This window comes from Oreochromis aureus, linkage group 6 (genome assembly GCF_013358895.1).
Source record: "Oreochromis aureus strain Israel breed Guangdong linkage group 6, ZZ_aureus, whole genome shotgun sequence".
In the NCBI taxonomy this organism is placed as follows: domain Eukaryota; kingdom Metazoa; phylum Chordata; class Actinopteri; order Cichliformes; family Cichlidae; genus Oreochromis; species Oreochromis aureus.
Genome location: NC_052947.1, coordinates 1,034,931 through 1,059,686, shown reverse-complemented (window position 1 = coordinate 1,059,686; position 24,756 = coordinate 1,034,931). Strand labels below are relative to the sequence as shown.

The following is a 24,756-nucleotide window of genomic DNA, read 5'->3' as shown; positions in this document are numbered from 1 at the left end:
GCAATTTGGGGTTAGTATCTTCCCAAGGATATTTTGCATGCAGACTAGGGGAAGCCAAGAATTGAACCACCAACCTTCCAATCAGTAGATGACCTGCTCTACCGCCTGAGCTACAGCCACAAGAAAGCAAAGTTATGACCAAAGCACAAAACATAATTCAAAATAAAGTGACACTACATGACTAAATGGGAAAACAGATCCAGCAATTAACGTAATACAGGAGAACTGACAAAAGAGGATGGAAAAACTAAGCTCTAATGCAACTAGGAACAAAATATACTAAAAAACACAGGAAAAATATAAACCCTTAGCAAAACAAGAATCAAACAGAATATAAAACATCGGGTCAAGCGACTCTGTACCATGACAACAGATGCTGATCTGGCCTGCCTGCAGTCAAGATTTTTCATCAGGAATTTGGTGCATGATGAAGTGAAAAATGCAACAAAAAATTGAGCAGCAGTACGTAAGTATGTTGATAATTTTAAATTCCAACAAATGACGTGACATCCTTTTGTTTGAATTGGGTATATATCTCTAAGCATTATTAATTATATGTTTCTAAGTACAAATGACAATCATAAAATATAACCCTGACAACGACACACGTTTATCATTTCTATTTCCATGTAGGCCTTTTATTCCTAACACAAACAAGGATTCCTTTTATTTGAGTAGTGTATTTAACTTCCCTATTATATAATTGGATTGGATTTATTTAGGTCTTCACGAACTGAAAAAATGATTTATTTACTTAATGTCTTCTTCCTGATGTTCTTCTCTATGTCTTTCTGTTTTGTCTATGTTTGGAGGCATTTTCTGAACTTTTCTGAGTAACCATTATTTTACATAAAATTTAACTTTGTATGCTATATTTCTGTACAAAGTGAAACTACCACATGTGCCAACTGTTTCTGTGTAATCTAAGCGGCTTTGTTTGTGCAAGTTCCTGTTGTCCTCTAAATAGCCACGGTGAAAGGTTAGGCACAATGGCATACAAATAACAACCACAATGTAGTCTTTAGTGACTGCATGTTTTCCTTAAACCACTGTCTGTCTGAGTGGTGTACAGAATCATCTGACTTTAGATGGAGCAGCTTTGATTTCTTAAAATCTGCTTGAATTTATTAATCAACCCCATAGAAACTCTGTCTATAGAAACTCACAAAGACTGAGTAATATAATGAGTACTAAAGAGTAAATCAAACGTGGAGTATTAAAGTGCTAGTAAATCCAAATGAAACAAAGGGTAACCCAGTACTAATAAAAGATACTATGCACACATAAAACACACACACACACACACACACACACACACACACACACACACACACACACACACACACACACACACACACACACACACACACGCGCACACATTACACAAACACACATTCAATTCAGTTTTATTTACCACATTGAATCACAACAACAGTCGCCTCAAGGCACTTTATATTGTAAGGTAGACCCTACAATAATACATACAGAGAAACATCCAACAATCATATGACCCCCTATGAGCAAGCACTTTGGCAACAGTGGGGAGGAAAAACTCCCTTTTAACAGGAAGAAACCGCCAGCAGAACCAGGCTCAGATTTCTCAGGCCTATTTGAACGTATGTACGGGTATGCTAATTTCATTATTTCTGACTGAACCACTAAGGGAGGCAAGACTCGTTCTAAAAGTTCACATCTACACACACACACACACACACACACACACACATACACACATGCAAAGAATTAAAAAAACACAAGTGATTACACATGACTCTAAAAACCTAAACTCTGTTTATCCACTTTTAAGTATTTTTAGTACATTTTTACCACCAGGTCCAATTTTGCAGAGCTGCTAGAACAACTTGCTCTAAGTATCACTACCTCAGTCTTGTTCTCAATAAAATAAAAAAATAAAAAATTAATGCCAACTATTTGATTACACCAATGTATAATCAAATAGTTGGAATTACCTTGGCTTCCAGTAACACTGTGGGGACTTTTGGGGTCATTTTTGATCAGTGTATGTCCTTCAAAGTCCATGCTAAACAAAAATAAAATTATTTTTGCGTACACTATGTTACTCTGTTTGTGTCGGGGACCCGATCCTTGGGGTGGACCAGTTTTTGCGCCAAAACTGGTCCACCCTAAGATCGGGTCCCCCCACAAAACAGAGTAACACAGTGTACGCTGTTAAGCCAGGAGGATTGCCAGGATTTATACATCGGGAAACCAAACAACCTCTAGCGGCGGATGGCACAACACAGAAGAGCTACCTCATCAGGCCAGGACTCTGCAGTCTATTTACACCTACAGGCCAGTGGACACTCTTTCAATGATGAGGATGTACACATCCTGGACAGGGAGGAACGCTGGTTTGAGCGCCGGAGTCAAGGAGGCCATTTACGTGAAGAGGAAAGACCATCTCTGAATCGAGGAGGGGCCTAAGGGTACATCTGTCACCATCTTACAATGCTGTGATTGCAGCCCTTCCCCAACTCTCTGTGAATGGGACTCATGGCCATTGATCAGTGTTCTTTGATCAGTGGGTTTTGGTCAGTGATTGTTGATCAATGGTCATGGGAATTTGCATAATTATGATTAAGGAACTGACCTCACAGCCCATTGTTCCTTCAGTGGGCTGGTTTCAGTCATTATGCAAATGTACTGTTTATAAGGTTTGGGGAAACCTGCAGTCAGCTGAGACTGAAGAAGTCACTTGGATGAGTGACGAAACGTTTCTCCCACAAAACGCTACGTCCAGATGAACAGATTCAACTTTTGGAGATAAACAGAGAGATGATATTTTCTCCCAATTCCATCTCCTACTCTCTGGCTACCTGTTAAATCTAAAATTTAAAATCCTTCTTAAATAAGGTCTTAAATAATCAAGTCCAATCTTATCTTAAAGAAATAATAGTAGTGTATAGTCGCAGTAGGCCATTTCTCTCAGACTGCAGAATTACCCAAGTTTTTCAAAGCAGAAAGGGAGGAAGCACCTTCAGTTATCAGACCCCTCTTCTGTGGAACCAGCTTCCCTCTCTATTTTCAACATTAGGCTTAAAATTTTCCTTTTTGACAAATCTGTATCAGGTGAGCCTGAATCCTCCCATAGTTACGCTGCAATAGGCTTAGGCTGCTTGGGGCTTCCCATGATGCAATGATTGTTTCTTCTTCACACACCTCATTTTCGTGTTCTGTGCATTTATCCACCATTATTGTGTTTAATCATTAGCAGTGATTAAACTCTATTGCTCTCTTCCACGTGTGTCTTTTGTCACTTCTACTCTCTCTACTCCCAACCAGTGACAGAAAATGGCAAATAGTTTCTCCCTGTTAAAGGCGAGTTTTTTGTTCCCGTTGTCACCAAGTGATTGCTCATAGGGAGTTGTCTGATGGTCGGGATTGTCTAAAAAGATAATTTGCCATTATTAACTACAATGAAAAGAAGGTCTGTCTCAAATAATGCAGAAAATATTGAATATGAACAGCTTATCTTATGTATTTAAGATCTGTGTGTTTGAGTATTTAATCATTCTCTGTTTCCAGGATACTACACCTGTGTTGAGGTTATTTTTACATTGCGACGGCAGGTCGGTTTCTACATGATGGGAGTTTATGCTCCAACACTGTTGATTGTTGTTTTGTCCTGGTTGTCATTCTGGATCAACCCCGATGCCTCAGCTGCAAGGGTGCCACTGGGTGAGTACCACAAAAACACATTTTGCATGCTTTGTTTGAATCACTTTACATTTACGTAAACTGTAACCAAATGTCTGCATTTCAGCGCTGGGTACCCTATACAGAGAAGTGTTTCCTCTAAGACTCCTCATGCTTGAATTTCAATACAGGCATTGATTATTTGTGTTTGCAGGTAACACAGCTGCTTATTTATTCAAGACAGTTGGACACCTCAAAGAAAGAAACATATAAATCACTTAATAATTGTTAAATTCCACTTAGGTGTTGCATTGACCATGCTGGTTCATTGTCAATACATACTTATTGGAATGATGAATTACATTCTATTAATGTGCTTCCCTTCAAAATCTCAGCTTTGAAATAGGTTTCTTGAAAACAGCAGCTGAATTCATGAAAAACACTAAGTTTATGAAAAGCATTTGTCAAGAGTTTGTTAGTTTTGACAGACGATTTTCGTTTTAGTTAACCAAAAGTCATAAGATTATAGTAGATTAAATCTAAAGTTGATTCAGTTGACTAAAATATAAAGTGTAGAGGTCTCATGTCTTTCCGGTGAGAGTAGCTCCAAGGGTCAACCTTTTGCTGTGTTTTCATGAGAAACAAGGAGCATGGGAGGAAGTTGTACCATGTACTGAAAAGAAAGAAAAAAACAGGTGCAGATTAAATGTCTTTGTCTAACCTTAATGCACTACGATCACTTCTAAACTTGTCTCACCTGTCTCCCCAGCTTTATCAGTTCTGATTGAATCCAGTCTCCCCGGAATATTTTCATCTGGTTTTTATTTGTTGTTGAACCGTCACCAGAGTTTCTGTCCTTGTGTATTAGTTTCTATTAAGTTATTGAAAGAAAAGATTTTTGTTGGTACAATTTAACTTTTATTGAGACATATAGGATAAGTAAAGTTAGTTCTTTCATAGCTTTTAGCTCAGCAATACCTGGTCTCATGTTACTTTATATAAAATGCATCCCATTAAGTTCCATAAAGCTTGCCATCCAGATTTTAGAATAGAGAAAAATGGTATGGCATCTTTGTGTGTACATGAGGATATTCTTATTTGTTGTGGCTACGACTGTTACTGGAAGACAAAGTGATAAATTTGTCATTTATGTGTGTAGAGCCGTATATTTTGTTTCTTACATTTCACCTTCACAAAGCTAATGTAAAGCAATACTTTTTAAACCCAGTTCAGTAATCAATTGCTATGAACATGTGGTTATTTCAGCATATATAGCATGTAATTCAGGCAACTATAAAGCAAATCTGACTATGCTGGCCTTTACAGAACTGTAATTGGATGAATAAGACATGACATTAACAAACTGAATACAATACAACTTACAACTTTATTTGTATAGCACATTTAAAACCAGCGGTACACCAAAGTGCTTTACACTAATACAATAATTTATAGACAGGAAACATTAACAGGGAATAAATACACCAACAGGTGGAGAGCACTAATTAGCCGCAGCGCAGTGAAAATATGTAAAGGAAAATACAAAAAACAACTCGACTAAGAGATTATTCAACAATAAAATAAAATAAAATGATTAAAACTACATAAAGAACAATTGCAGGATACAGACACTAACTAGGGAAGGCTAGAATAAATGGGTTTTCAACCGTGATTTAAAAGATTGAACTGACTCAGACGCACGAATAGCAGTAGGAAGATTATTCCAGAGTTTGGGTGCAGCTATGGCAAAAGCACGATCCCCTCTGGTCTTCAACCGTGCCCTAGGTTGCACTAAGAGCAGTTGGCCCGTTGATCTCAGTGCTCTACTAGGAGTGTACAAGCTGAGAAGTTCAACAAGATAACTGGGAGCAATGTTGTTTATAATTTTAAAGGTAAGCAATAGTATTTTAAAATCAGTACGGTATTTGATGGGAAGCCAATGCAGGTCAGCGAGGATAGGGGTGATAGAATCAAACCTGCCAGTTCCAGTTGGGCGATAATGGCATGGATAAGTTTCTCAAGGTCCTTACAGGGTATGTAAGGCTTGGCCTTGGCAATTTGGCGTAATTGGTAAAAGCTAGATTTAACTACAGTGGAGACTTGTTTGTCAAGTTTAAAGGAACTGTCCAAGAGAACACCCAGGTCGCTTACAGTGTCAGAAAGAAAGGTAGCAAACGGCCCAAGTGAACCTGTTAGTTGGCCCCTAGGAATATGGCTACACGAAACAACAATTTCCATTTTCTTTTCATTTAAAATGAGTGGGTTACTCAATAACCAATCCTTAACTTCTCTCATACAATCAGAAAAGCAGTGTAGCGACGGTAAGACATCATCAGTCAGATGAAAGTAAATTTGAATGTCATCTGCGTAGCAATGAAAGGAAATTTTATATTTTTCAAAGATGCGACCTAGAGGTAACAAATACAAAGAAAACAACAAAGGGCCCGACAAAGACCCTTGGGGCACACTACAGGAAAAGGGGGCAACAGAGGAAGAGTAACTTCCCATCATAACAGCGAAGGACCTTTCAGAAAGGTACGATTTAAACCAACTAAGAGCATTACCCTTAATTACCATGTGTTCTAGCCTCGTTAAAAGGTTACTGCAGTCCACTAAATCAAACGCTGAGGACAAATCCAATAAAACTAAAACCGCTGAACGCCCTGAATCAGTGATTAAAAGGAGGTCATTGAAAACTCTCAACAATGCCGTTTCCGTACTATGGCGTGATTTGAACCCCGACTGGAATTTATCAGCGATGCTATTCGCATCTAGATAGGCCTGTAGTTGCAAAAGGACTATTTTCTCAAGAATTTTAGCCAAGAAAGGAAGTTTGGAAATCGGCCTATAGTTTGCAGGGTCATTTTGGTCAAGGCTACTTTTTTTAAGAACAGGTTGTACTACCACATGTTTAAAAGTGGTCGGGACACAACCCGAAAGCAATGATAAGTTCATTAAGGATAAAATGCTAGGCCCAATTACATTAAAACCCTCGTTGATGATGCGAGATGGGAGGATGTCATGTATAGAGTTTGAATTTTTCAAATGCTCAGTTATCCACTTCAGGTTAGAGAGTGACACAGGCTCAAACCGCTGGAAGGACGAGGTGCATCCCGAAGCAGAAATTTGATTAAACACAGGAGAAAGCCCCTTTGAGACAAGATGCATGTCTCAAAGGGGCTTTAACCAGGGCATTTTCTGAGAAACATCCTCTTCCTGATGTTAAATTTGTTTTCAAGTCCTATAGAGAGTATTATTATATACATGCATGAGATTTTCAGTATGAATCAGTACCTAATTTCAGTCAAGATTCCTCTTTGCTCTGTTCCCACAAAGACAGATTGAATAGTGAATGATGACAAAAAAGTTCTAGCTGTAACTGTAGACTGATCATTCACTTCTTAAAACTTTACCTCACTAAAACATATTTTAATATTACTGTTTCCCTCTGCTCAGATTGACATACTGATGAAGCCATACATTTAATACTGTGCTTGATAAAGGATCATAATGTTCAATTTACAGAACTCTTAAAGAAGGCATTTAGATGTAACTGAGTTGTAGCAAATACAATGTTATATGTATATTCAATATGGTGTATTATAATGATTGCTACTTTGAAAATCGTATCTCCTCTTTTTGATGTATCCAAGCAGAATTAAATCATCACAAATCTCAATTATCTGGAAATGAATATTATAAAATGGTAAAATTAACATGTCAACGTCTGTGCTTTTCTAGGTATTTTGTCAGTGCTTTCTCTATCCAGTGAGAGCATGTCCTTGGCTTCAGAGCTACCAAAAGTTTCCTATGTAAAGGCTATTGATATTTGGCTCATTGCCTGTCTGCTCTTTGGGTTTTCATCCCTGGTGGAATATGCTGTAGTCCAGGTCAGTTCTTGCAAACTACCACTCACACTGTACAATAAAATACATCTTGGTATATATAAAATATCTGTGTACATATAGCTGAGTTGGAAAACCTACTTGGGGAACGAACCTTGGGGCAAGATAACAATAACTGCATCAGCAATTCAGGAAAATATTATTATAAAATACTATTTTGCAGTGTAGAGGTTTCTGTCAGAGTTTAGTATCCAGATGCAGATATGCAGAGATGGAATTTAAACAAAAAGCAAGCCTTTATTTTGGCTTGCATCCTCTCTTGCCCTGCCTCTTTTGCATCTTTCTCCATCTCTGGGTGAAGTTCCCTCACAGTCTTTTGTCTCTCACACTGGGAGATGCAGCACCAGGCTTATAGCCTGCAGCAGACACACTGTCTATAGAACTGACCAGAATCTGTTTGTGTTTGCTGTTGGAGACTATCCCAGTTGCCATAGGTGAAGAGCCAGGATATACCTGGACAGGTCGCCAGTCTCTAGGCTATAATAAAAATGAAATGTATATTAATTAAATTCAAAAATAGTACCTAGAAATTTTTATTCATGTTTCCCATGAAAATAAGTTGACAGAACTTAAAAGGAATGCTAGTAACGGTCAACAGTGGCTAACACATAGCACTGCAGTCAAGCAAGCTGTCATAAATTTTCTTGTACTTCTACACTAAGCTTTACAGCAGTGCTTCTTCTTTGTTGCTGATTGAAAACATAGGTGCAAGCACGCACACACACACACATACAAACGCATTTACTTTTTTTTCTCTTCAGGAAATTAAGAGAAATTAAGCTCCTGCACCGTTGTTTTCCCTGATTGGGTGTTCATTTATTCTTCTTTTCAATTTGGGTGGCAATGTGATTCTTCCTTCAGCTACTCTACATCTCTGTCAAGGTTGATCTCCATCGGCCGCAATATCCCACAGAAAATAAAGGACAATTATGCTCAACTTCAAATTCTCACACATAACATTACATAAAAAACGTATCTGTGATTGTTGACATGAAATTGTCAGTTGACTCTTCCTCTGGGTTACCTTCTCTACATGTGTGCCAACAGGCATATTTTAATAAATGAAAATGTACATAAACAATCATCTTCAATAGCTGACATAAAATTCAGTGGAAGAATGCTTATAAATCCCTCCCTCTTCCCTCTTTGGGATTTGCCATAACTGTGTGCATCTTCTGCCCATCTATTAGACTGTCTTTTAATCAATTTTAACTTTGTTTTATCGTTCTTCTATTGAGTCTGTTTTATCTCTTTGTTTGGTGGCATGGTTTGGTCAGACCTCTGTCACAGAGAAAAACTCACTGAATCAGATTTAGCCTCTCTGTACTCTAAACAGGTACAGAGGGTGGCTTTATCAATTCTTTATAATGGTTCCCATTCTCTACGGGGTGAATTTCAGCGTCTTCCCTCTGGACGGAGGTTTCTAGTTACAAGATGCAGGACAAAGCATTACCTTGAACCTTGGAGGGACTGAACTGCTGATCTTTAATAATAATATTAATAATATTAATAATACATTTTATTTGAATGTGCCTTTCAGAACATTACATACCTACATTTTTAACACAATGTTGTCACAATCCTTTGATGTTTTTTAATTTGAGCAGAGTTGTCCTTTAATTTCCTGGGAGTAGGAAAGCAGTTTGAGGTGGAACTCGGCACAGATGTAGAGTAGGTGAACCAGGGGAGGAATGTGTTTCACGTCAGCTATCACATTTTTAATGAATTTTCAAATGTGATGTGATCATATTGCATTGACTGTATTGAGCAAAATTCTCCTTTAATTTCTGTGGAATATTGCAACCAAGGATAATTTTTAATTAATTTTCGAATGTGCCTATGTGCTGTGTCTCAGTCCAGCTTCGTCCAGCGATTGATAGGATTTCAGCCATTTCTATCTGCCAGTGGTACGTGCAGGGCCCGATCCTTCCATCATAATGCTTCTCCCTGCCTCCTCTTCTTTCTCAGGTTTTTGATGCCTGAGGTATTCACTAAGTACATGATCAGTTGTGACTGTCCTTCTGATGTACTCATGGTTCTTTATTGTTTTTTCCTGAACTTGTTTTGCCCGAACGTTTTGTTGTCTTGATGTCACTGGTGTCACCTCCTTTGGCCAGCTGATTATCCCAACAGGGTACCTCACAACCGGCAGGGTGTAGGCGATGATTGCCTGGATCTTTTTCTACCCATTCAGCTGACTCCTCAGCACCTACCTTCTCTCTGCAGGTATTTGGTGGTTGCTGTTTTCCTAGTGGTTTCTTCATGGTTTCCATTTGCCTGTGGGATTCCAAAGTACTTGTAGCTGTCTTCAATGTCTGCCTTCTGGTAGTGCAATCCCCACAGTTCTGACTACCTTCCCTCTCTGCTTCTCTGAATGACATTTAGCTGTTGTTGCTTAATATCCTGGTGGTGTGGATGAGTGAATCGATTTCTCGCTCACCCCTGGCATACAGCTTAATGTCATCCATTTAGAGGAAATGGCTAACAGTTGCTCCATTCCATTGTCAGTATCCATATTCAATCTTGTTAATGATCTGGGTGATGAGTTTCAGGCCTATGAAGAACAGCAGTTGGGACAGAGCATCTCCTTGGTAAATCCTGCACTTGATGGTGACTTGTTCAGTTGTCTTGAATTTGGCCTATAGGGTTATAGCATTGTTGTTGAAATTACAAGCACCTGGATGTGAACAGCTGTCTGCCTCAGGATAACCCTGGTTTGGGCCATACAGTTTTATACTGCAACAATAACAAGTACTATTTTGGGTATCTTCTTCCGGAAGCAACGTGGCAGTCCTATTGTCTCCTTTTGAGTCTTCTCTCCGTCCCCACCTCGTCAACCTCCTATCTGCTCCTTTTTCCTGGAATCACAAAGACAGACACAAAAACACCTCCCTGCCTAGCGCTGATCATTTTAATATTACTGATTCTATATATCTAGTTCAAGACATTCTGTTCAGACTTCCTTCTGCCCAGAGAATATCCTTCTAACCCAGGGGTCGGCAACCTGCGGCTCTTTAGTCCTTATAGTGCGGCTCCGCGTGGTTTGGGAAAATAAATTAGAAATATTTAGCTGAAGTGTATTTTGATTATGTTAGTTCTTTTTTTTTTAACTTGTACTTCTAAATTGGATTATTGTGATAGGCCCTAACTAAATATAAAAATAAAATTATATTCTATTATTTTTTTCATCGCTCAAAAGAAGCGTCAAACTCGCGGAAGACGGTGTACCCGCAGAAACGCCGTGCAGTTATCGAGACTTTCAACCCCAGGTAGGCCAATTATGGATCTTTGGATCCACATTATGTCAGTAGCTGTTCTCCACCGTGAACTATGTTAAAAACAAACACCGCTCACGCCTCACAGATGACAGCTTGCAGTCCTGCGTAAAGATGAAAGTGACTTCGTATAGCCCCGATTTGCAGACACTGTGCGCCGAGGTTCAGGAGCAGAAGTCCCATTGTAAACATACCACGGCAGACCCGACGATGTTTCCATGAACATGCTTTTCAGCATCTCTTTATTGACCACTTTTCACACACGGTTGCTGTACACATACAGCCGGCTGTAGCTTTTCAGCTCACAGCCCGACAACACAACAGCAGAGAGAGCACAGACGTTACGGCGGCGAGGCATGGTTGCGGGTGCCGCTCAGGTGCGTCCGCCTCCCCTGCAGCGGCGCTGCAGACCATGCCCGGCCACACGTGTACCTGGTAAAATACATATTTAGGCAGAATTTTGCAAATATCTATTTTTCATCTTTTAGCAGCATAGAGCTTTTTTTTTCAATTATTTTTTAAAAGTCAGGTCAAGGCTCCAAAAGCCCAAAGGCGTTATAAGGGTGGCGGCTCACAACAGTTTTTGTTTGCTACATGGATCATTTTAGTTCAGCTGGGTGTCTTTGCTTTTTTTATATTTCTTTAAGAGTTCAAAATGTGTTAATTACATAAATAAAATGTAATTTTCTCTGTAGCACTTTGGGTGTTAAAGGTTGCTGACCCCTGTTCTAACCATTATCAAGTGTGATGTGTAAGCATGTTGCAAAACCCTCTGTGCTACGTCGTCGACTCTTCAATATTTCAGTCCAGACATGCCGCTGGATGAAGCTTTTGACCCTCAAACACGGAGTGCTAACTTGTTTATGAGCACACTGCATTGTGTATATAAAAATAATAAAAACAGCTTTGTTTAATCATTTTAAACCCTAACACTCTTTCTTTTTGCCAATTCCTTTCTGGGGCCTGCTCATGTATTGAGCTATGTGCCGGATCCTCTTAGCTGCTATGCGGCCTGACAGGAGGTTCCATGTTGTGCTTTGGCAGGTTATCATTCCCTTCTGGGGATCTTTGGGGATCAGGACTGCCTGGCCTTCTGTGCTATTCTGGGTGTTTCTTATCTATTAGCAGCTAGTTGATTTGTGCTGGTGGCTGCTTATGAAGTGCAGTTAGCTTCTTTAGCCAATAGGTGTGAATATATGAGACGTGAATGTCTGCCACTGTGATGGTTACTGGATCCTGTTCAAGGTGGTGCTGTGGTCCTAGCTTCACTATCTACTGAGCATTGTTGTTATGTGCCCCACCCTTGATAATACTAATATTAATAATAATACGCCTTCTCTCTGGTTCTTGGTGAAGGCGGTCGCACTTTTCTCCTCTCCCTTTCCTTATCTTCCCTGCTTAGCATCTTGTGTCCTTGTCTCATCTATTTTCTTACTCTTTCCCTGGAACACTCTCTCACAGTCTGTTCTCTAAAACCTAAAAGAGGAATTATGGATTTGATCAACTGGTCCCTGAATGCAATTGACACCCTCTTCTCAACGAGAAGCCTGGGCTCGGGTGAGCCTGAGTGTCCTGGAGGTACTTTCCCTGCCGGATACACGATGGACGGGTGGCATAAGTGGAGGGTCGTGTGCCGCGCGGGACTGTCGATCGAGGACATCGAAGACATCTACCTGTTCGGAACCATGATAACAGGGCTCTTGCTGATCGGAGCTGGCTTGGCCCTGGCTTATCAAAGATTAAAGAAAGCGAAATCGGCTGTTCAAAACCCCACAAGGCTGCCTGCTGTGATTGAAACGATGGGACGAGTCGTGAGTTCTCAAAATGGGCTCATTGAACGCAGCACGAATAAGATCTTGGAGAAACTTGAGGCTGCCGTGAACACTCAGAATAAGACCTCTGAGTGAAAATTGGATAACATCTTGGAGAAGCTCACGGCGGTCGTGAGTTCTCAGAATCTGCTCTTTGAGCACAAGACTGATAACATCATGGAGCGCAAGATTGATAACATCATGGAGAAGCTCACGGCTCTCCAACGGGAGATTGAGAGACCAGTGTCGGACTGCTAGAACAGCTTTGAAATTCACATGAGTTGTTCGCACTAAAGTAAAAACCACCATCATTTCATGCGGCTACCACTTCGGCGCCAGCTGTGGTCTCAAGGCTGGAGCTGAACTAAAACACCCTGATAACAGACTGTGCATAGACTGTTTCTTCCTATCCTACGCAAGGCCACCTGGGTTGGCTGGAAGACTGCTTAATTGATTTATTGATTGATAATACTTTATTCATCCCGAGGGAAATTGGATTAAGGCTGCCAGCCGTGCCAGTGCCATCTTACCCTTCCGACCATACATACATTACACAAACATCACATGGGGTAGACAGGTCAGAGAGGTATAACAATGGAAAATGCATAACATGAGGAAAGATGAGGAGAAAAAAGAACTCCCCCCAGACTGAGCTCCAACAGGGAGATCAGTTTGAGAACAACAAAAAAAAAAAAACACATGAATCATCACATCTCACAACATAGAAGACATAAGCTTCGAAGGCATTTGGAGGGGGTGGGGGGGTGAGTGCAGGTCTGTGTCAGTGTACATGCGTATGTGTGCGTGTGTGTGTGTGTGTGTGTTCAACTGAGAGAAAGTGTCCCTTCACCCGGTTAAGCAAAAGTCAACAATCTTTGATCAACACGGATGGCCTTGAAGGAGGGACAAAGAGTTCTGACAACAATCCTGTTATCATGGAAGAATTTTTGTTGTTCCAGTCAGCTTCGACCTTGGCAGGCCTTCAGCTGGCGCCAGTGGGATAGCCGCATGAGTGAAGATGGTGAATGTTTGGTTTTAGTGCGAACAACTGCATCCAATTTCACAGTTGGTCTATGTCCATCACTGGTCACCAATTCTCTCAATTCCCGTTGTTCTTCTCCAAGATGTTATCCATATTGCAGAGCCATGAGCTTCTCCAAGATCTTATCCATATTGTGTTCAAAACACAGTCTGAGTACTCACAGCCCTGCCAATCGTCTATCATGTCGGACAGCCTTATGGAATTTTGAACAGCTGTAGCCGCTTCTTGTACTTCAATAAGCCAGGTCCGAGCCAGCTCCAATCAGCCAGAACTCTGTTATCATGGTTCCGAATTAGTAGATGTCATGCAATGTCCTCCATCGAGAGTGTCGCCAGACACACGACACAACCGACCATCGAGTATCCAGCAGCAAACGTCTCTGCAGGACAATCGGGCTCTCCCAAGCCCAGGAAGGTGTCAATTCTGTTACGGGACCAGTTGATAAAATCCATAATTCTTTAGGTTTTCGAGAACAAGACTGAGAAACTCTTTGAGGGTTAGAGAATAAGTGAGACGATACAAAAGACATGAGAAGCCAAGCAGGAAAGATAAGGGAAAGGGAGAGGGAGAACGAGAAAAGTGCGACCGCCTCCGTCAAGAGCCAAGACGGCTACTTAGCATGGCAGGGCGAAGGACACTTTCTCAGCTGAACTCTGGACACACACACACACACACACACACATACATACACATGCAGATATAGACTCATCCCCCCTCCCCTTCCAAACGCCTTCGACGCTTATTCCCTCCCGATGTAGACGGTGGATCAAAGGGGACCAGCGCATATGCTCCAGGCCCGAATGCGCTGTCTACATTGGCTGTCTCTCACCTTTTACCCATCCCTGTTGCTTGTCATCTGTTTCTATGGTGTATTGAAAGTCATGTCCTTTTTGTGCCGGGGTGTTTTTTCTGTTCTCAAACTGTTCTCCCATTAAGAGCTCAGTCTGAGTGGAGTTTTTTTCTCCTCCTCTCACCTCATGTTATGGATTTTCATTGTTTTTTCCTATCAGCCTACCTCTTTGACATGTCTCCCAATGTGATGTTTGTGTAAAGTTTGGTCAGAAGGCTCCTTTGTATATGCGCATGCGCCATTAGCGTGCTACCTGCTGTAACCTATAATTTCCTTTGGGATTAATAAAGTATTCTGATTCTGAATAACTTGTTTTGTATAGCACTTTTTAAAACATAGGCTTGCATAGTGCTTCACATTTTGAATAAAAGTCACACACTGCAGATAAGTATGCATGTTAAAACATACTGTCACACATTCATTTCAGCCTATAGGCAAATATGGTCTATCCTTCAAGCTCCACCGTTAACCACCGTTACCTTCACCCTCCACATTTTCTTGAGCTCTTCTCTGAGCCCTTGGTATTTCTCAAGCTTCTCGTGTTCCTTCTTTCTGATGTTGCTGTCATTGGGAACCACTACATCTGTCACTACAGCCATCTTCTTCTGTTTGTCTACCACCACGTCTGTCCGTCTGTATCCCACAGGATCTTAGCTCAGTCATTCTCCCCTAGGGGGTGTCTCAGGTCGGTTGGGGCCATCTTACTGATGTATTCATGGATGTTTTTTTGTCTCATGGACCATGATGCTGACACTCACCAGTCCCCGGCCTCCTTCCTTTCGCTTACCGTACCGCCTCAGGGTGCTGGACTTGGGGTGAAACCCTCCATGCATGGTCAGGAGCTTCCTTGTCTTGATGTCAGTGGCTTCTATCTCCGCCTTTGGCCAGCTTATTATCCCAGCAGGGTACCTGATCACACGCAGGGCGTAGGTATTGATAGCCCGGATCTTGTTCTTACTGTTCAGCTGACTCCTCAGGACTTGCCTGACCCTCTGCAGGTACTTGGTGGTTGCAGCTTTTCTAGCGGCCTCTTCATGGTTCCCATTTGCCTGTGGGATGCCCAGGTACTTGTAACTGTGCTCTATGTCTGCAGTGTTGCCTTCTGGTAGTTCGATCCCCTCAGTTCTGACTACCTTCCCTCTCTTTGTTACCATCTGACTACACTTCTCCAGTCCGAATGACATTCCGATATCATTGCTGTATATCGTGGTGGTGTGGATCAGTGAATCGATGTCTCATTTACTCTTGGCATACAGCTTGATGTCATCCATGTACAGGAGGTGGCTGACAACTGCTCCGTTCCGTAGTCAGTATCCGTAGCCAGTCTTGTCGATGATCTCACCTAGGGGATTCAGGCCTATGCAGAACAGCAGTGGGGACAGAGCATCTCCTTGGTAGATCCCACACTTGATGGTGACTTGTGCTATGGGCTTGAAGTTGGTGTCCAGTGTTGTCCGCCACGTCCCCATCGAGTTCCTGACGAAGGCTCTTAGGGTCCTGTTGATCTTGTATAGTTCTAGGCAGTCCAGGATCCAGGTGTGGGGCATTGAGTCATAGGCCTTCTTGTAATCAATCCAGGCAGTGCACAGGTTGGTCAGTCTGGTATTGCAGTCTCAGCTGAGTGCTCGGTCTACCAGTAGCTGGTGTTTTGTGCCTCTGGTATCCTTGCCCATCCCTTTCTGTGCCCCACTCATGTATTGAGCCATGTGCCTGTTCATCTTAGCCACTATGATGCCTGACAGGAGCTTCCACATCGTGCCTCAGCACCACGTGTCCCTTCTGGGGGTCCTTGAGGATCAGGACTGTCCGGCCTTTGGTTAGCCATTCTGGGTGTCTCTCATTAACTAGCAGCTGGTTCATTTGTGCTTCCAGGCAGTTGTGGAGTGCAGTCATCTTCTTTAGCCAGTAGGTGTGAACCATGTCAGTGCCTGGTGCTGTCCAACTCATCATACTGGAGACCCTTTCTTGGATGTCTGCCATGGTGATGGTTACTGGACCCTGTTCAGGGAGTTTGCTTTGGTCTGCCCTCAGATCCACTAGCCACTGAGCATTGCCGTTATGGGTTGCGTCCTTCTCCCATATGCTCTTCCAGTATTGTTCCGTCTCCAGCCTTGGCAGTGCTGTTCTCATATTGTTCCCCTGCCACTGAGAGTACACCTTGGCTGGTTCTGTTCAGAACAGCTGGTTTATTCTCCCTAGCTTCGATCTCTCTAGTGTACCTCTTACAGCAGCTGGCCAAGGCTGTGAGTCGTTGCTTGGCAGGTGCAGGTGAGTATTTATTAAACGAAAGGAAATACAAACAACAATGGCACTGGGAACATGAAACTGGAACCTAAACTGGGTAAAACTAACAAAACAAACCAGAAACGAAGATGCAGGGAGGTCCGTGGAAATACACACGGAGAGACGCAGGGAGACTGAGGGGAAACAACACAGACGAACCAGCAACTAACAGAGGCAGACACGAGGTTTAAATACACAGAAGGATAACGAGGGAATGAGACACAAAAGGAGGGCACAGCTGGGAGTAATCTGACCTGACGAGACAGGGGAAAAGTAAACTGAACACACTGAGATAAGACAGAGACCTTCAAAGTAAAACAGGAAACACATACACGTAATGACAGACTCAAAAACACAGACTAAACACAGGGATACACGGGCAGAAAAGAATGAACACTAACCGAGGAAGAACAGAACCAAAATTACAATAATAGAAAACACAAAACGCTGGGTCAAAAGGACCCAGGATCATGACACATATATATATATATATATATATATATATATATATATATATATATATATATATATATATATATATATATATATATATGTATACATTCAATTCAATTTTTTATATACAGCACCAAATGTATATAACAATGTGCGTGTATGAATTTGTAGATATGATTTTCTCAAGTCAGACATTTGAGTTTGATTAGTTGGCAAGATATATATGTCAAGTGTTGAAATAAAAAGATTCCTTCCTATATAGACAACCCTAAGAACCTCTCAATTTTCTCTCTTTTCTTGTCTCTATTTCTCTTTTCTGTGCCTCACTCCTTTTTACTTTTGTTATAAAGGTGATGCTGAACAGTCCTAAACTGATCGAAGAGGAGAAAGCCAAAATGGCCACAAAAGAAAAAGCTTTGAAGGAGAAAGAAGGAAAGAAGCCTTTAACTAAAGCTATCAACACCATCAATGGCACTAGTGGAACACCAATGCATGTCAACACTCTGCAGGTGATCACAACTTGGGTAACAGACTTCTAAAATCTGTAAATATAGTGTGTTCTGCGTTTTTACATTGTTTGTCATAAGTGCACATCTATCCTTAAAACTCAACACAAGAAAAAAAGACAATTTTTGAGTCTGATTAGAAGTTCTGCCTCTAATAAAGAAAAATATGTGCGGGTCAATACTTAAATTGTCTAATGCATATAAAGGAAATGGCAGGTCAAGATCACCTCAGGCTTCATGCATGCAGCAGCGAGTGAAAAGCATACCAAAAGTATGGATGTGCAAAAAAAGCAAAAAATGATCCAGGAACTTTTGTGATTTATAAAGCAATACATGAGCATATACAGTATATATATAGCTATTAGACATCATAGGATAACTGAATACACCACACTAATGAGAATGCATGGTTACTTTGTAACCCTGGGGTTCAGAGTAAGAGACTATTTCTCCAGTTCCTTGGATAGTCCATATCTAGGGTGAATGACCCCCCTTGCATTAGTCAGGATACTCCGGGTTGCCTGGCCATGCCTCACAGCTTAACTATAAAACAGCAGACATGAAATCACTGATAGTTTGATCAGAATGTCTCTCCAAGCAGCCTTAAAGTTGGAGAGTTTTTTCTCACTCAGATAGCCAAGGTTACAAAGTAATCAAACATTCACTATTACATCTCTCCACTCCCTTACAAATGTACAGGGTAACTCTTTATGACAACCTGAGAGGAGACAATGCAGTCCAATAACTTAAAGCACATTCACATGCTCACCAGGTCAGGGCCCTACCAGATGTAAAGGCCAAGCCTCAAGAGCAGAGGGGCTTTCAGTCTACAAGACATAAGACTGGTACGAAGGGGTCCTGCAAGATGCAGCAACCACTCTAGGATGGACTGGCTGCTACCTCTTGTTGTCAAGGTGGTAGAATCTGGAAAATGTGGACTCAGATTCTTCCGCAACTGCACAATTGGCCAGAGCACACCCTTGGCTAGGCAAGGGTCTGCCCAAGACCCCACGTTAAGCATACAAGAGCTTTTCCATCTTCCTAATTGTCTGAATGCACCTGCTATACACTGTGAAGACCCAGGGAGCAGCCTAGCACAGAGCTACATTATGGTCCGACCCAAGAGGGAAGTAACCACAGCCCAAGCTAAATGGGAATATGCTAAAGGCCACCAAGGACCAGGTTCCATGGGGGAACTGGGCATCCAGATCTGCAAGTTGAAAGTCACTGGGAACCGCTAAGAAACGGCAAGATTAGGATGGAGTCAGTCCCATAAATGCTGGGGGACCAATGCAAACTGCCTTGATTGCTGCCACCATACCTCCCATTGTAACTGTAACTGCAGACTTGCCCACATCCAGCTGGGATTGCAGGAACTGCAGAGTGGTGTAAACTATGGCCTCGTGGGGGTCCAACTGGTGGACTGCGCACCAGTAGCCAAACAGTCTTCAGTAGTAGGAGTAGGCAGCCCTAGTGGATGGTGCATGAAACTCCTGCAGAGTTCGCACCACTGGCTCAGGCAGCCCTAGGACACAGAGCCTCTCTCTCTAAAGCACAGGTCTCGAACTCCAGGCCTCGAGGTCCGGTGTCCTGCAGGTTTTAGTTGTGTCCTTGATCCAACACAGCTGATTTTTATGGCTAAATCACCTCCTCAACATGTCTTGAAGTTCTTCAGAGGCCTGGTAATGAACTAATGATTTGATTTAGGTGTGTTGACCCAGGGTGAGATCTAAAACCTGCAGGACACAGGCCCTCGAGGCCTGGAGTTCAACACCCCTGCTCTAAAGGGTCGGGCCATCTGCCTGAGCCCTGCAGGGAAGAGATGGATGGTCCTGCTCTTATGAGACTGGAGGTCCTTTTGGACAGGAAGCGCCCATGCGGTCCTGTTCAGGAGCGGTGGGATTGCTGAAAAACATGGCATGCGTGGGCAACTCGTTAGACTGCGATAAATAGACTAGAAATAACTTCAGTGCAGCACTTCACCAGTATGCATTGCCAATTTCCATTTTCAAAATGTTCCTATTGATGGATCAGATTTTCTGTAATGGTGCACACATTCTCCTCTTAAGTTTGTTGTAATAAATCCCAACTTACTTGGGAAGTGGTATATGCCTCTTCAGGTCTGGTTTTCTATGTCTATGTTTATTCATGAGACCCCTGGTCTTATTTCTCGAACGCTGTTTTTGAAAAGCTGCTTTCACACATGAATTATGGACACTTGGAGGAGAATCTGGACATGAACATTGTCTGAAGCCGAGTTTTGTCACTTGCTGCATATGCGTAACAGAGCATTCTATGCATTTAATCCATTCTCACTACTGCAAATGTTCTATTTGGATTTAATAAAAGGTGGTGATTGCTCTGTTTTTGCATTGGCTCATTCAGATATTACACAGACTCTATATATGGGAATTGATTAATTGCTGTCTAAGCCAACCAATTTGATTCTCATTCAAATGTTTAGAAAAGTTAAAGACTGTGGTACATGTGTGAAAATAGCTCCATGTAACACCCTAGAGGGAAATTTCATTTCAAATCAGCAAATTTTTAGAACATTTTAATTCATTAATTCAAGCAATGCCAGAGATTTCAGTGTGCAACAAAATAGCCATTTTTCAAAGAAAAAAAATATCTTGATAAGTATTTTGAAATATAAAGGTAAAACCCCACCACACTCATTATATATGTTATGTATGTGTCATAAATTTTTTATGCAAATGAGAGACTATTTAGCAAAAGGCCTGTCTCTGTTTGAGATGGAATGACTCAATACCAATATCTGTTGTATAAGAGCAAAAAGAAACCTATTGATGTTGTTCAGTCAGCATGTGTCTTTTACCAGGTCGTTGAAACTCGCTGTAAGAAAGTTTGCACTTCGAAGTCTGACCTTCGCTCCAGTGACTTCAGCATCGTTGGATCTTTACCTCGAGACTTTGAACTTTCTAACTTTGACTGTTATGGTAAACCAGTTGAAGTTACAGGGGCCCTCAAATCACAAAACAAAGCCAACAAGAAACCACCACCACCTAAACCTGTCATACCGGCAGCTGCTAAGCGCATTGATCTTTATGCAAGAGCCCTTTTTCCCTTCTCTTTCCTCTTCTTCAATGTTGTCTACTGGTCAATCTATCTGTAAGAGGAAGAAGAAGAAAGTGATTTGTATCCTGGGTACAGAGCGGACAGTGCTGACACTAAAAGTACACTTTTCATTGATAAATCATATAGCAAATTTGTATATAGGTCATTCCATTAAAAAAATCTGTTAAATCAGATAAAAGTTCCCACCTTACTCTGTCAGAAACAGCTTTCATGTACAATATTTTTAGCATTTTCAAGGAAGCAATGAATAACATTACATTCATCCCGTCAATATTTTCCAAGGTACATGGGGATGCTTGAAATTTTATTTGTAAATTTTCAACTGTGAACTCACCATATGGGTTAGATATCTGGTTAAAGCAAGTTATAGCATGGAAGGTCTCCTTTTTACCTACATTTTCAACCTGTTCCCATCTTCTATACAGTTTTACAACACAAAAACTGGTGGGTTGTTTGTTTGGTTGGGTTTTTTTTTTTACAATGGATATGTGCCACAAAACAAGCTATTGCAGAAATCCACCATATGTGATGGAATTAGAAATGCCTGCAGCTAGAACATGTTTTCTGCAAACCAACAGTAATCTCTGAGCAGTCTTACTCATTCAGCAGTGTTGATGCTCCAAGGAAACCATGCCTATCACAGCTTTATTCCAGTTGATCAAAACAGACTGGAAACTGTCAGTTTGTCTGGCATCAAAAATACAACCACTATGCAGGCTGGATGTATTATTGCCAGAAGTTCCTACATAAGAGTCGTTGCTAACTAACAATTATTTTTTCTGTTTAGAGCCATGTTTGCAAAGATGCAAAAACCAGTGTGGTTCCCGGGTATAACTGCAAATTTTCACAAATATAAAACTTTGCGTCCTATTGCTTGAGTTCCCTTAAAGCCCGTACATTAAGTAGGCACTGCATGTTTGTCTTTGTGTAATACAGGACATTGTGCTAGTTATAACCTAAATTATGCAGTTTAAAATATCACTGTATCCTGTGCATTAGAAATAAATGCTTTTTATTGAGGGTAACATTACTGGTCACACTTCATGTTAAAAGTATAGTATTCTAGAGTGGCCAATGTGGATGAGAATCGAGGAAAAGGAGGTTCTCTGCAAGAACCGGTTCCTAGTAGACCAATTCCTTGGAATTGTTAGTCTGCTTGCCTGTCAATCCCGCTTATCAGTTCTGGCACGTATGCTACAATTAGCTGATTTCAGTTATGGAGGAGCAAATTGTAGGGCAGTTTCCAGCGTGGATACGAACATAACTTTTATTTTTATTGCACAAAAGGAAGTGCAAACTGCATCTAGGACAGAACAGCTTGTTGCTAATACAACTTCAGCTCTTTGCAAGACAGCATGCTAATGCTAGGCTATCTAAGATCCCAGAGCGATGCTAAGCTGAGTGAATGCCAATCCCAGCCCATGGCTGCAGTAAAGTGAGCCATCACTTGTGAGCTGCGGTGAGGCCAGCTGCCGCTGAACTTCATCAGGTAAAAAACGGATGAGCAGTTAGGCTGCAGGCTTCGTTTCTACCTGTTTTTATTTATTTATATATTTATATTTATTTTTATATTTATATAGCCCCAAATCACAACAATCTGTTCATGTTTCTGAAGTAGAATCAACATGGAGATCACTTTAAAGTCTGGTTGTGCTTGTTTTCATTTTTGTTTTGTGCTGTCGGCTTTGTGTTCATACCTAAACACTAAGAGAAATATCATATGTGTGCCCTCATTAGGGCAGGGATTTGTGTTGGTGTGTGGGACTGTAAATTCAGGTTTATATTGGGAAATGGTAATTATGAGACAATATGTTTTTGTTCATTTGACCGAGAAATGCAGTTGTAATGTAACAAATAGTGTAACAAAGTACTTCCTCCTCCTTTTGAGTAAGACCCCTGATCATAACAAAGAGTGGAAATACCTCCAAAATCCACAAACATTTGACCCACAGCATGTAATTAATTTGCATGAACATGTCTTTGACATGGTGCTTAGAGATGTTGGTGACTCTGAAAATGAGAATGGATATGGGAATCGATAAGTGATACCAATCATGAAATCCCATCCCTAGTGGCAAATAAAAAATAAAATAAATTCCATGATGAAAATATAATCCAAAGAGAATAAAAAATGTAAAAATATTCTTCTGCAATTTCCCTGTTGTTTCAAGTTTGACAATAGAAGCATGACTGAAATTATTTGTATTATAACAGTCTTAATTTAGACATTTTATTGGCACCATTTATTTAACAGGATTTAACAGGGAGACAATGAAGAGAAGCCAATATAGTCCCTGTCAGTACTCTTGCTGCAGCACTTTGGATTAACTGAAGGCTTTTCAGGGAATTTTCAGGACATCCTGATAATAATGAATTACAGTAGTCCAGCCTAGAAGTAATAAATGCATGAACTAGTTTTTCAGCGTGAGAGATTGTCCAATTCGAAAAAAGCAGTCCTACAAATTTGTTTAATATGTGCATTGAAGGATATATCCTGGTCAAAAATGACTCCAATATTCCTCACAGTGTTAATGGTAGGTCCACCATTAGTGCCCAGTAATTTAATGCCATCCATAGCAATAATCTGGTTAGATACCATATTTCTAACATTCTTTTAGGCCAGAGTAGAGTAACAGAAAATTAGAGGTCATCCAGGTCTTCCTGCAATTAATTGGTGTTTGCTATCCAACTTACTACTACGGATACTGCCAAAGGCAAGCATGGATAATGTAAACAGAATCGGTGCTAGTACACAAAGTGTTGCGTCCATAACTAACGACTTTCCATTTACATCAACAAATTGAAGTCTGTTAGATAGATATGATCCAAATCCCTGCAGTACAGAACTTTTAATATCTATAGCATCCTCTAATTGCTGTAATAAAATATTATGGTGAACAGTATCAAACTGCACTGAGGTCTAGCAGGACAAGCACAGAGATGAGTCCACTGTCAGAGGCCATAAGAAGATCATTTGTAACCTTCACTAAAGCTGTTTCTGTGCTGTGATGAGCTCTGAAACCTGACTGAAACTCTTCAAATAAGCCATTCCTCTGCAGATGATCAGTTAAATGTTTTACAACTACTCCTTTAAGAATCTCATTAGGAACTGTCAGGAATGACAAGCGTGTGGGGCCTATATTGACTACTGAGTACCATGTTGAGTTAAATTCTGCCAAAATGAACTAGCCGGCAGCATAATTGTTTTACTTCGATTTTCGGGGTGCGTTTGAATCCATATTTAGATCTGATGCATTTTCAAAGTGGTGCTTTAATTTTTTGCGCAGTGTAACTATTAACTATTTGTTCTAGTGTGATCTTTTTGATACCTACATCTTACTAGAGATTTGATATTTATGCTTATTGTCCCGTGTGCATTCCTATTACAAAACAAGGAACAATTGCTGCTACTGAATATTTCTCTGTTATTTTTAGTAAACACATAAATATATTTTGTTCTTATTTTTCTTAATTTGAAAAACTGTATGCAAAATGCAAGGAGATAATGTTACATAGCATAACATTGCAGAAAAACTACTCCAAAGTTTAATTTAACAATTATTAGTTCTTATGACACCTTGCTTTTTATGAATAACTTCATGCTATCTATACTTTTTAACATAAAGTGTAATCAGCTCAGTCAGTAACATTCCAGTATGTAAAGATATAATCATACAAAAGGAAGAAACTCTTCACTTAAAATGCCAAATAGAAAACTGTCGAGATGTGATTTAAGTGAATGGGCAAGAACAGGAAAAGAATCAGAAATATTTCCGTGTATAGTAGACTGATAACTGACTGATGCCATTATTCAATATGTCAAATTTCACTAAAGATTGATGATATATCTTTTTGCTGGAGTGTTCTAACTAACT

The 24,756-nt window shown here is 40.8% G+C and overlaps 1 protein-coding gene across 1 annotated transcript in view; it reads left to right on the top strand.

Annotated features, from left to right (window-relative positions):
- LOC116322856 (glycine receptor subunit beta-like) overlaps positions 1-20,918 on the top strand; it is a 51,906-nt gene extending 30,988 nt beyond the window's left edge. Inside the window, exons 8-11 of the mRNA XM_031743048.2 lie at positions 3,547-3,699; positions 7,399-7,547; positions 17,627-17,785; positions 20,625-20,918. Coding sequence (XP_031598908.1) covers positions 3,547-3,699; positions 7,399-7,547; positions 17,627-17,785; positions 20,625-20,918 — 755 coding nt within the window. The remainder of the gene's footprint in view (positions 1-3,546; positions 3,700-7,398; positions 7,548-17,626; positions 17,786-20,624) is intronic.
- The last annotated feature ends 3,838 nt before the right edge of the window (positions 20,919-24,756 follow it).